The sequence below is a fragment of the Hevea brasiliensis genome, chromosome 4, assembly GCF_030052815.1.
Source record: "Hevea brasiliensis isolate MT/VB/25A 57/8 chromosome 4, ASM3005281v1, whole genome shotgun sequence".
In the NCBI taxonomy this organism is placed as follows: domain Eukaryota; kingdom Viridiplantae; phylum Streptophyta; class Magnoliopsida; order Malpighiales; family Euphorbiaceae; genus Hevea; species Hevea brasiliensis.
This window is the reverse complement of record NC_079496.1, coordinates 17,391,309-17,404,616: the sequence shown is the minus strand read 5'-3', so window position 1 is coordinate 17,404,616 and position 13,308 is coordinate 17,391,309. Positions and strand designations below refer to the sequence as shown.

At 35.3% G+C, this 13,308-nt stretch overlaps 1 protein-coding gene across 1 annotated transcript; it reads right to left on the bottom strand.

Moving 5' to 3' along the window:
- Window positions 1–76: 76 nt before the first annotated feature.
- Window positions 77–12,847, bottom strand: LOC110651413 (probable serine/threonine-protein kinase At1g54610). The gene is made up of 8 exons (XM_058145477.1): window positions 11,607–12,847; window positions 9,724–10,008; window positions 9,310–9,627; window positions 5,791–6,018; window positions 2,943–3,043; window positions 2,399–2,513; window positions 1,023–1,496; window positions 77–691 (listed from the first exon to the last, which is right to left on the bottom strand). Exons 1-8 carry the CDS (start codon window positions 12,018–12,020, stop codon window positions 485–487), a joined length of 2,142 nt encoding a protein of 713 aa, XP_058001460.1. The 5' UTR covers window positions 12,021–12,847; the 3' UTR covers window positions 77–484.
- Window positions 12,848–13,308: the final 461 nt, after the last annotated feature.

Below are 13,308 nucleotides of genomic sequence, written 5' to 3'. Positions count from 1 at the left end.
AATCCTTCATCATCATCAAGCTTATTAATTCAAAGATTCGTTAAAGTATACCAGTCAGTTGTAAAGAAACTTGGAATAAAGAGAAGAAAATGTTTTACTTCAATGATAGTGAAGAAATCCCTCTCTTGCAGGAGCTTGAAAAGCTATTCTGCAATTAAGCATGGTGGATTCAACATTTCTTTCTTTAACACCACAAAGTCATATTTTTCCAGATAATCTACAGCTTATGACTACTAAAAATGCTCTACAAGAATGGCCCATAATTCAGAAATTGCAGTGGCAGAATGAAACGTAACTACACATGATAAACTGCAGAGAGAAGTGAATGCTTTATCAATTAGCTATATGCCACTATCTTTCTAAGAACAAGCCCTATACAAAAAACCCCACCTAACTATTTTACTCATTTTTAACGCAAGAAAACCAACAGGCAACTTATTCTGCAGTGATCCTCTTGACATTTATGTGGGGGGCTTAATCAGGCTTAGCGACCAGAAACAAATATTGAATTGGTTGATATTTGGTTCCCATCAACCTGAACTTTTTTGACCTTTGCCTTGTCAATACGAGCTCGTCTGACAGCTTCTTGGATCTGGCGATCATGATCCTTCAGCATTTGATCCATTTTTCCTGATGGAACTAACAATGGACCAGAATAGTGAATTTTGTGATCCTTTGACCCATAGCCAACCTGAGAAATATACAAATAACAAGACCAGGGATCAGTCAACCACCAAAAGGCATGAAAACTGAAGGTAAGCATTCACCGGGAAAACAGAGAAAGAACAAATGGATCAGCCCTGTGAAGTTCTACAGTTAGATTTTAAAATATGTTGCTTGCTTGATGACAATATGTACAAAGAACTTGCTTAATGACACAGAAAATTTGGCAGTCAAAAGATTGTCCAAGCTTTTCATTTCCTAAAGATTTAGATGAGAAAAATTTGGCAGAAAACAGAGAGAGAGAGAGAGAGAGAGAGAGAGAGAGAGAGAGAGAGAGAGAGATCCCCCGAACTACTTACAAGGACTGGATCATTATTGCTGATTCTTCCATCTTCTTTTTGGTGAGAGCTTGCAATGCCCTGAGAGTAATGCTTTTGATCCTGGACAAGGGATTCCGAGGCTTCCTTGAAGGACCCTGGAAACCTCGCCATTAATTTAGGAACTTCTGGCTGTGATGGGCCAGACCTTTCTCTGTGGTCTTCAGATAATAAACTCCTTCTTGCTGCCACTAAGCCTGACATTGTTGACAAGTCAGCCCCAGTAGAAACTTTTGGAGCATCATCTAGGGTTCTACCAGCCTTTGCCCAAGCAGAACGGTGGGCCAATGGCCCAGAATGGGAGGCTTTCTTATGCTGATGCCCATGTGGATCTACACTCGATTCCACAACTTGTGATGGTCTAGGTGGATCAATTGGAAAACCAGAAGCTACATCTTCTGGATGAGGGTTAAACTTCTCACTCCGGCTCTTAGAATTTGACTGACCTTGTCTTTTCTGTGATAAGAAAGCAATCTCATTAATATGACTACTTATAGAACTAAAACAGAACATCAAATTAAACAAAATACAAAAAAGGAAAAGGAGAAAGGGTAAACCATAATTCTACATGAGACATTACAAGTACTTCATCTCCAACACAACTGTCAGAGGTGGGGATCACTCCCTCCATCCCCGCCTCACAGGAGTTCGGGTTCGGGGCAGGAACTTCCCCCGTGGGGACTTTTCTTTTTTTATTTTTTTATTTCAATTTATTATTATATAATATAAATTTATTTTCTAAAAAACCAATTATAAGTTAGAAATATAAGTTTTAAACATAATTTTAATAATATACTTATATTTTTCGCTAAAATTATAGTATTTAAATACATAAATATATAGAAATAAATTATTTTTAATAAAAAATAATAATATATTGTTGTGCAGGGCAGCTTACGAGGATTCAGGGTGGGGTGAAGGTCTCCCTATCTCCCCCCAGCACAATATTGGGGTCGGGGAAATTTTGTTAGGTTTGGGGTGGATCAGATTGGGTTCAAAAACAATTACCATTCCTACTCCACTCAATGAACACTTATGCAGAAAAAAGTTTAAGAAGCAAGGAAGGGCAACAAGAGTGCAGTATGAGGTGCTCTGCCAACCACTGTCTCATGCACCAACCTGTTTACTTGAATTTTTGGAGAGTTTCACAATCAGAAGCTAGCTTCTTCTTCCCCCAGACATGGTCTTTTTTTTCTCCTTTAATTTATTATTATTTTTTTTTTGTTTACTTTTAAATTTTCTCCTTATTGCTTTTCCTCCTAGTGGAATCCATGTGCTAGATTAGTGACCCAACAAGACAACATCAAAACCTCCTAATCACAAACCCTCACGTCTGTACAAGGCATATGAAGATTTACCTGCATTGATAAGACTAATTCAGCATTGGCATCTGGTGCTGGGATTGCTCGAGATTCTCTTGTTCCTCTTCTGTCAATGTCAGGTCTCTGGCCCTTGCCTCCAGTAGCTCCTTGTCTGTTAATGGGCACAAAAGCAAGATTATCAGCAACAATGCTACCCTAACAGTTCATAAATTTGGCAGTGGTGGAAGTGCAGAAAAACAGATCACTACCTCATCAAGTAAACCCACCATAAATCAGACGAACCAACATGTCAACACATTAAGCCAATACAGCCTAATTCTATCTCAAAATAATGTCAACAGAAGCCAACTAGTATCCAGAGTCCCACAAATTCAGTTATTAAAGTTGGACACTCCTAGTCACAAAGTGATTCAGGCAAGTTCTACTAAATGCCCAAACATAAATTTCCTTCAGAGCAAAATTTTATTTTGGGCCATCAAAGAAATTTGTGATGTTACAAATTGCAGCTCAGCAACTACAGATTAAATAAACAATTCACTCTTCAGATATTATACATTTCCTATTTTTCTAAAATCATTACCTTCTAGCTTCCTCATCCCGTAGTTTTGCATCAAACTCTTTGCTGGGAGGATACTTGGGCAGACTTGAAGGATCACAAGGAAGTGGCTTTGTTGTAAAGAACTGTAAAACACATACCAAAGAAGTCAAGGACTATCAACAATGAACTTACAAAACAAAATATAAATAAATGCCAACCTCAGCCACCCATATATGTCTATGTGCGCGCATATATATGTGTGTAAAGGATTTAATACTAACTGTTTATAACCAATATGAAAGTCCAAAACTGCACATTGGCCACAATTTTTAAAATGGAACAATAGATAATAAAAACTCCCTAAAGGGATCTCCAAACTCCAATCTAGAAAACTCCCTAAATAAAACATAAAATTTAAGATCAGCAGTCTTCGTAAACTATCATCAAGACTGGGGCTAAGTCTACATAAACTTTAAATAAGGCCACAGCTAATTTTTTGAATAAGAAGTTACAATAAGTCTGTTAATCAGATTCCTTTATTTATTTTCCCATCCATGCTCTAGTCTCTCTCTCTTCATCTTTCTCATTAATCACCATCTCTTTCCCACTATTCATGTCATCTCTACCTTTTACCATTTGTTTGGGAGAGTGGAAAATAAGGAGGGAAGAAAATAATAGGTAGGAAATAAGAAGAGGAAAGAGAATTGCCTCGTTTGGGAAGGAGGAAAGTAAACACAAATTTTCCCTTGGGACCACCTTATTTGAATCTCTCCAATTTGGAGAGAAAATGGAAACAAAGTGGGAGGAAAACTAAAGGAGGGAATCTTTCCTTTTATTTTCCTCTCATCCAAACAAAATGAGGGAAAATATATTAAGAAATCTTTTCATATTTTCCTCCTTTATTTTCTTTCCTCCCCACTTTCATTCCCAAACAGAATGTTAGAATGCAAGCATATAATTTCTTCCCTTCATCAAGTGCAAATGGAAGAAATGGAAAGGTTCAGTTTTACTAGCAATAGTAGTCATCATGAAAAACAAAAAAAATTGAAAGAGAGACAGTAGTGGAGATCCATGGAATCTAAAACTATTTCTGAGTCTACTTAATATTAATAAGGCTATTTCATTCAATGCTGATAGATTTGGCATCTGTTTTGGCATTGACTCAGAAAGCAAAGAAGAATTTGAAAAGAGTACTTTTGGTGATATAATTGTGGCATTGTATTCCAATTGTTATTCAAAAATGAAATTAAAAAATTTTAAAAATATATGAGATGACTATTGTGCAGAGGTAGCAGGCAAAAAGAGATTATCGAAATTGAAGGGCTTTTTAGTCTTTCTTTTTAGTCGTGTACTTTTATTCATTGGCAACACTGTTCCCTAGCCATACAGGGTTATGAAAATAGCTTCCGTAACCATACAATATTCTATAAACTCCCATTTGAAGATTAATTCAGGAAAAAACCACCAACAACATCACTTTGAGAACAAGTAAAATGCCTGTCAGCAATCATGGGTGAAATCAGCAAACAGAGATAATGCAGATTGGAGGGCCTTTTAGTCCCTTAATTTTTTTCATTGGCAACGCTGTTGCCCTAGCCATAGAGAGCTACGAAAATAGCTTCTGTAACCATATAATATTCGATAAACTCCCATTTTAAGATTAGTTCAAAAAAAAAAAACCACCAACGTCATGACTTTCATAACAACTAAGCCTTAATCCCAAACTAGTTGGGGCCGCCAATATAGATTCTTTTTTGCTATTCAGCTATGTTAGAAACCAGGTCAAATCAATATCCAAGACTTGTAAATCCTTTGATACTTCTTCTCTCCACCTCATCTTAGGCCTCCCCCTTCCCCTTCTCCCTTGTTCCCCTCTCCCTTGTCCCCCTACTAACCTATCGCTACATCATTACTTTGAGAACAAGTAAAATGCCTACCAGCAATTATGTTTAAGAGCATAAGATTGAACCACCGGAACCTAACTGAGCTGCTCCTCTCTAGAGGATGGCAGTATGCCATGAGGAGGCACAATGCAATGATGCCCCCATTATAAGTTGGCATGAAGTTTGCATTCCATTTCAGTCTGTTAATATCGTATTGTCCAAACAATTGTAACTTAAGCAAAAGTAAGGTAATCAACTGGTCATCTTCCTGCATGTAAAGCCTTGGCTGAGATCTAACACAGCTACAATCTACAACTACCTATTTATCTGAGCCAAGGTGTACAGAAAAGCCAACCATTCTGGATTTCAAATGTAGATCAAACCAATGTTGGAATTACCACAAAGAAAATGTAATTATATATATATATATATATATATATATATATAAAAAGAGGGGAAGATCTAAAGGGTAAAATAGATTGATAATATCAGCTTGAAGCCAATGAAAAAATTTTCAAAAATTAAAAGTTGAAAATAATTACTCAAACAATAAAATTTAAAAAAAAAGGCGCAGCTGAGCTGGAGCATGAAAGAATGCTCATAGCACAAATGCTTCTATTAATTATTTCCAAGAAAACAACTTCCACATAATTCTATTAGCCTTCAATCAACCTCTTAAATTCTAGGATCTGATGGGAGAAAAATCAAAATAGTCTTCGACCACCTCATGATACTAAACTTCTGTTTCACAATGTTTCTCAATGGCAAGAATAAAAAATTCACAGAAAATACATATCAAATAAATCAAAAAATGAATAAAAATACCATAAAAGGAGTGTGCCTATATATATGCAACTGAAATCCAAGTATTTGTTTAATGCCATGTGCATCACATACATCTAATTAAAATTGACCTATTAGTGATGAATTAATATCAAGATCCTAAAGTCGCACATTTCAAAGGATTTTCAAGCAACTACTGTTATATTGCCAACTATATTTCATACCTCACTCTTCAGAGCAGAAGCTGCAGTACCACGATCTACAGGGTCAATAGAGAGCAGGGTCTCCATAAGTGCTAAAGCTGGCGCAGGGAACTCCTTAAATGTTTCTGCAACACAGCGTCTATAAGGTTGTTGAGGCTTAAAGATAGTTGCATGAGGCAATTTTGATTTTTTCCAATAATCCTCAGAAGGTGAGCCGCACAGCTTGAAAATTTTATGCAGCTGCTCCACCTACAATGCACAGACGTACAATAACTCATCAACTATTTATATAACCAAAGTTTCACAATGAGATAAAAATAGGGACAAGCTAAACGTACGGATGCAGAAAGCAAACATGCTTCATAAGATAACCATCTATTTCTACTTTCCTTTTTTTCCTTTTCTCTTCTGTTAAACCATTTCTACATCAATATACATATTGGTTTTGTTTGGAAAATCAAAAAATAAAAGAATTCTATTCTATTCTATTCTATTCTATTTGACCAATTCTCATGTTTGGAAACATTAAAATTAATAGAATTCAATTCCTTTAGTTTTAAAAAAAAAAAAAAAGTCATTTTGAAAGAAATAAATCCTTGCCATAAGAGACATCATTTTGAAGTAACTCACTTCATTTAATGAAGCCTTCTATTTAAACCCAAAAGCTCCTACTTAGGTATATTTGTTACTCTGTAAATAAGGGTAAAATAGGAAAGTACATTCATTTCATTTGTCAATTGTTCCAAACAATAAAATTCAAATGAATTCTATCATTTTAAAATTTATTCCAACACAATAATTTTATTATAAAATCATTTGAAATTAATCCTTTAATAGAATTGAATTGAATTAAATTATTACATTAGAATCATTCTATAAAGTGTGATTATAAAATTCTTGCATAGGGCTAGCCAGTGCCAATCAAAAGAAAATTAAAAGAAATAAATCTCCTCTCATGTTTTCATTGGAGTAGATAAGTTGGGGGGAAACACTGAAAAGGGATCAAAATTCCCTACGCAATTGTCTTTTTTTTTTTCATTCTTGAGTAGTTTAGTAAGTTTCTTTAAGTAAATTTTGACTATAACCTACACATGGGCTTGCACTCCAATATTCACAATGCACCAATGAGGATACAAAAAAGTAGCCCATGCCACTACTGCAAACTTTCTGCCATGTCTATTTCGTAAATTTTATTTTCCTTGTCTAAAAGTTGGTGAATACCCACACTTCTGTAGTGATGAAAAAAGAAAGCTTCCAGCTTATTGCGAATCTACATTGGATTGTTGAAAATTTCCTTCCCATAGTGCAATATACAGAATCCCAACAATGAAAGATACCAGAGGCCCTGATGCACTCAATGAATGCCCTTTAACATTTGGAAAAGAATGCCAAAAGTCGCAGAAACTCTATGCTTTAACTATATTTGTTTAACATTTTGTAGAAGAAAGTTATATAAAATAAAGGATATATAAAAGTTAACACAGAGCAGTAAATAGTGAAATAGCAATGCAAAAGAACCAACCAACACTTGGCATATCTCAACCACTGATATCAAGTTGAACACCACATATTATATGTTATTTGACAATATCTCCATGCTGTGTTTAGGAGTTTGAAGAGAATGTGAACAATTGCTAAAAGGAAGAGAGAAAGGGGGGTAGTGCAAAGTAAATAAAAGGCTGTCTGATTTGGATGTTTTAATGAAGGATTGGAGGAAGATGAAGAGTAATGTACATTCTCCTTGTTTAGTAAAGAGGTCGAGAAGAAAGAATTGATAATTATACAACATATATATACTGCTCAATATTAAACAGAAGAAGAAAAGATACAGTTGGCAAGATAACACCACAACATCCACATCCCTTCAACTCCCATCAACAACCAACACACCCCCCCCCCCCCCCCCTCCTTCTCTTTCTTCTCCCAATATTAAATGAGAATGCATTGAACATAGTTATTAAACGTGCAAGGTGCACTTAGGTGCAAAGTCTTTGAGCCTAGGCGCAAGGCACTCACTTGAATGAGGTGAGGTGCAAAAAAATAAAACTAAAATCAAATAATCATAGATATTGCTCTATTTAACCAAACTTGTCAAAATTACCAATCTGCAAAACAGAAGTACAGAAAAATACAAAAATAAAATATTTTTACAATCAAAATAAAATAAAGCTAAAATAGAAATCAATGTCTTAAAAACCATCCTATATTCTAAAATAACTACACTTCAATCTTCATCAAAATTATCATAATTTTCTTCTTCATCAAACTCTTCTTCTTCATGTCCTACACCTTCATCATCCTCATTATACTCATCCTCTTGTTTATTAATTATAAATCACAAACATCCATTGATATTTTATTAATTTCTAGCATTATTGGATTTTCCACTAGTTTAGTATATCATCAAGGATATTCCATGCAACAGATAATATCTCCTTACACCCAGCAAAGGCGGACAGCCAGACACAAAATCACGCAGGAGGAGAAGGCCACAGGCCCACAGCAAGCAAAGGCAAAGGGGGAAAAAAGGCTAAAAGTTGCCATTCATATAGGCGGATAAGGCCGCAGCACAACAAATTGAAAAAAAAAATTACTGAAGTAAACACAAGTAGTCCCAAGACAGAAAATAAAAAAGGAGAGAAGAAAGATAAAAATTAAATGATAGATATTACAGAGAAAACCCAAGTGGATGGGGCGAGCAACAGATTTTGATCTTCTCTTCTACCCTTTTGTTTTCCCCTTTTCCATTGGAGATAGATTTCAATCTAGGAGGGAAAAAAGCTATTTCCTTTATGCTTGGTGTGGGACAAATTAGGTCAAAAAATAATAATAATAAAATAATAACAAATATGTATATCACTAAGGCACACCTTAGGTGCGCCTTGCGCCTGGTCGAAGATTCTCAGGTGCTGAGGCTTTTAGCTGTAGAGGCACTGAGGTTTGCCCTTCATGTGGGTTGCACCTAACAACTACGGCTTTGAAGTTATTTGACGAAGTAGCTGTGAGATGTTATCTAATTTTGATGGGTGGTTTTGAGAATGAATTACAAAATTTTGAAGAGAAGACATGAAATCAACCAATTATTCTTAGTTTACCCCAATCTTTTTAAGAGGACTATTGTGCTTCATATATATAATAGCTATATAACTCTTGTAAAAATAAATCTATCCACAAGTTAAAAAACACAATAATCATGTGCAATACATGTACCAAACGGCTAGTATTTATTCAAAAGACTCAAACTGAAAAAGCATAATCCTAGAACTCCCATTAAAAATTTCACTGCCAATGCTATGGGCTCATGCAATTCCATATTTTCAGCAACAACAGATCATAATGAGACATGGTTACAGAAATAATGCTGACCTAGTGAACAAATTACAACTTCAATATTGATTATCCAAAACATATAATAATTTCCACTATGGCATAATGTCTTGAGAAATAATAAGCAATGAAAAGGAAAAAGCAGTTGGGTCAAGCCCCAGAAAAAAATTATTTCTAAAAAAAAAAAGGAAATAAGAAAAAGAAGATAGGTACCTCAGTTCTTCCAGGCATAATAGGCTTGCCAGCATATAGTTCAGCAAGTATGCAACCTGTACTCCATAAATCAACAGCAATCCCATAGCAAGTGGCTCCCAGAAGAAGCTCCGGAGGACGGTACCAAAGTGTTACAACACGACTTGTGAGTGGTTGAACATGAGTTGGATCATAAAAACTTGCTAGACCAAAGTCTGCAATTTTTAAGATACCATTGTTGTCGATTAATAAGTTGGAACCTTTTATGTCACGATGCAGAACACCACGGCTGTGGCAGTGATCGAGTCCCTCTAAAAGTTGTTGCATGTAACATTTCACCTAACAACAAATACATAAGTCAGACCATATGGCTGGATACAATGCAAACAAGCATATGACAGACATAATTCCTGATGACAAAGCTTTTATCAGAACCTGTGGCTCTGTAAACTTCAGACCAGGATGTGAGGCAAGCCCAGCTAAATCATGCTCCATGTACTCAAATACAAGGTACAAACTGCAAGACATTCTTGATGTAACTAGACCCTCAAGTTTTACCACATTAGGATGGTCAAGCCTACGCAAAATATGAATTTCCCTGGCCATAAAGCGAACGCTCTCGGGTTCCAGATTGTCAAACCTTACTTTCTTCAAAGCAACAATCTTCTTTTGATCAAGGTCACGAGCTCTATAAACATTACTGTAAGTTCCTTGGCCAATCTGCATTAAAATGAAGATCAGCAAAAGAAGAACAAAAAGAACTGCCAGGTAATTTCAACATGAAGAGGACCACAGTAGATAAAGGAAAAAGGAAAAACCATTCAACAAGCACTTGTAGGAACAAGAAAGAAAATTCTGATGGTTTTACTTAAAATTGTACACTTAGAGAATTAACGGCTACAATACAACTCTATCATATACAAACAAGAAACGGATAAAAGCAGTCCTAGGCCCTGGTCCTAGTGCATATGGTAAGAAGTTAGAACGAATAAGATACTTCTTAGCACATATGCCAATTTCCCAGTCCAATCAAGATGCAATCTCAGAACACAAATCTTCCCAACTTAACCAAAAGAATTTATTGCACTAACTATTGATACCATTTTGTACCATTCTTATGTGACTTTTAGAATACATGATGCACTCTTCAATATGTGTGCAATTGTGTTCAATGTTTTTTCTCTAATCATGGAATTTTCTACAACTCTGTCTTTGTGTTAAAGTTTCAACCTTCTGCATCAAACTGAACCTCTAACAAATTCCTAGAGGATGAACGCCTGATTTGAATAGTATGTTGGTAGGAAGTTACGCGTATACCATGAGTTGCTAAGTAGCACAGAGACACCAATAATAAAGGTAAATTCATGTTTGAAACTGATACTTTTTAAATATTCCTAAATCCATAACAAGTAACTCTGACATAATCTCTTATTACAAAGAGAAAAAAAAAAAAAAAAAAAAAAAAAAAAAACCTCCTATATTTCTTCACCACTCTTGGAACAGCTTGTGCAGACAGACCTCTGATCTTACTATTACAAGAAACAACATACAGTAGTTATCAAAACATTTTAAACCTTTAAGCATCTGAGCATCATTAATTACTTCTTGCTAATTGCAGAACAGTAGGATCCTTGTTTAATGTAAATTATGTAATCATTGAAGTCATTCAATAGTCAATCAAAACTCTACTATGCTTCCTAGGCGTTGCATTTTTTTTATACAACCAAAAGAATTCCTAGACCTTGCATGGCTACACAGAAGAGTCAGCAACTTTTGAAAGACCTATTTTAAGCATGCTATAATTACACACTGTATCAGTAAAAGATTAAATTTGCGATTTCTCTTTTGAACTTTTTCTGCCAGCTTGTCTATATAAAAAAATTGCAATTTTAAAAGCTAAAGCCACTGAATGGCAAGAAATATTATTTCCATATTTTTTTTCCTAACCTATCTTTATCAAAAGCTAGAAAATTTCAACTCCATAAAACCCATCCTACATGCCCACTCATAGTCACACCAAGAAAGGGCATGTCTTAAGGATGCCGTTAATGTTATTCTATTAGGTTCTCATTATCACTTGCAATTGTGATCTTCCAAAATTGCTTTAGGCATGTTTTTCTATCATTCAGTTTTAGAATTAACACGGTGAATTTTCAATAAAGCAGCATTTATTCAAAACAAAACTCTATGTCGAACTAAAAGGTATTTGCAATTACATTAATTAACCAAAAAAACTGGTAATCTCATAAGTCATAACCACTATTATAGTGATATACAGTGAAACTGAACTAAAAAACAAGACAAAAGAAAAAGCATACTTTATCTAGCTTCTCAAAAGAATCTGCACGCCGTGGCAGCCATCCCCTGATTGCTTCTCCAGCCACCGCAGCTAGCCAGGAAGGCCATCCAGCTGCAACTTGCTCCCCTTCAGTCGCTTTTGGTATGCTACCCATCCCTGGATGTTGAGCTACAGTATACTCCATCTTCTCCCTCTTCCTATCAACGTTCTCAGCACCATGCAATCTAACAGAACCATTTGAATGCTTATCAATCAACATTGCTCTTCCATCATTACTATCATATCGATCTTTCACTCGATATGCTTCCTCCCTCCTAGAAGAGGTGGCCCTTGATAACCGCAAGTCTGATGAGGCCTTGCTAGAGAGCCGCTCTCTTGGGCTCTCTTTGCTATCCTCAATTGCAGAGGGTTTACAGCAAATGCAACCCATCATGCACAAAAACGACCTCCAACAACACCCTGTTTTAGAATCAATAACTGCCCTTCAAAATTTTCATTTTTACAATTCTATATTCTTCCTTTCCCATTTTCATTAAACACAACCGAAACATATTCCCTAGAGAAATAAAGAAAATAATCTAAACTATATAACTCAAAATTCTATCAATCCTATTTCCGCAGCCACACAATCAAATGAACATAACCATATTCACTTCAAGATTACAATTCCACAACAACCAAACAGTCAAAACTCCACAATCATGGGCAAATCTCAGCAATGAGTAGTCATTTGCTATGAATTTTCAATCCTTTGTCAAATCCAATAAACCTAAAATCCCAAAAAAAAAAAAGACTGCAATTTCACCACCACCAAAACCTTATCTCCCCCCCCAAAATCCCAGCCAACAAAACCACCAAAATCTCCACAGTAATTAAAAAACACAGGATCAAACCAAACACCTAAAGAAAGTGCTAGCCTTTCTTGCAATGAACCCCACCATCTCACATCCACCAAATCCCTAAATCCAACAAAATCTTCAAAATTGGAAAAACAGTGGAAACACGCTCAATACATAGCCTGTACCTTAACTTAATAAACAACAACAACGACCAGCAGGAAAGTGGAAACCCTAGGAAGTAGAAAGAGAAATCTAGGGCTTGTAGAGGAAAAGAGCGACAATGAGAGAGAGATCTAGGGCACAGAGATTGCACTGTGAGTATAACAGAGCAGTAGAGTAATAAGTTCACAGACGATGATAAATAATAATAATAATAATTAAAAATAAGAAAGATTCAGTTGCCAGTGAATATTAATATTAAATACATAAATTAATAAATATACAATTTATTGGTGGTGGTGGTGGTGGTGGTAGTGCAATTATTTAATGACATTTATTGTCGCAGCGCGTGGACATAATGCGAAGGGGGACAGCTTTTTGCATTAGCTGAGGAAGGAAACCCAATGCGAATGCGTAGAAGACATTCGCTTTCTTGTTTGTTTTTGTTTCTCACACCTCCACGCGCACCCTTTTAATGAACCTCTGTGTCCGAACTTTATTCGTACTCCTTTCTTTATTATCATTAACATAATATAAGATAAATTATTCCATGTTTATTAATTAAAAATATAGTTTTATTAAGAAGCATCTCCTTTTTTAAGTTTATGTGTATTTATTTTTAATAAAAAAAATAAAAATATTAAATTTGTTAAACTTTGTTAAAAAAAAAACTTTTAAATAATTACCATAATTTAATTTCAAAAGTAGAAATTTAGAATAAAC

Excerpts from the sequence above, each read along its gene's own strand:
- LOC110651413 (XM_058145477.1), bottom strand. The coding sequence starts at position 12,020 with ATGATGGGTTGCATTTGCTGTAAACCCTCTGCAATTGAGGATAGCAAA. Across the intron at positions 10,009-11,606 it reads CTTTTGAGAAGCTAGATAAA|ATTGGCCAAGGAACTTACAG; the intron begins GTATGCTTTTTC and ends ATTTTAATGCAG. Across the intron at positions 2,514-2,942 it reads CGGGATGAGGAAGCTAGAAG|ACAAGGAGCTACTGGAGGCA; the intron begins GTAATGATTTTA and ends GCCCATTAACAG.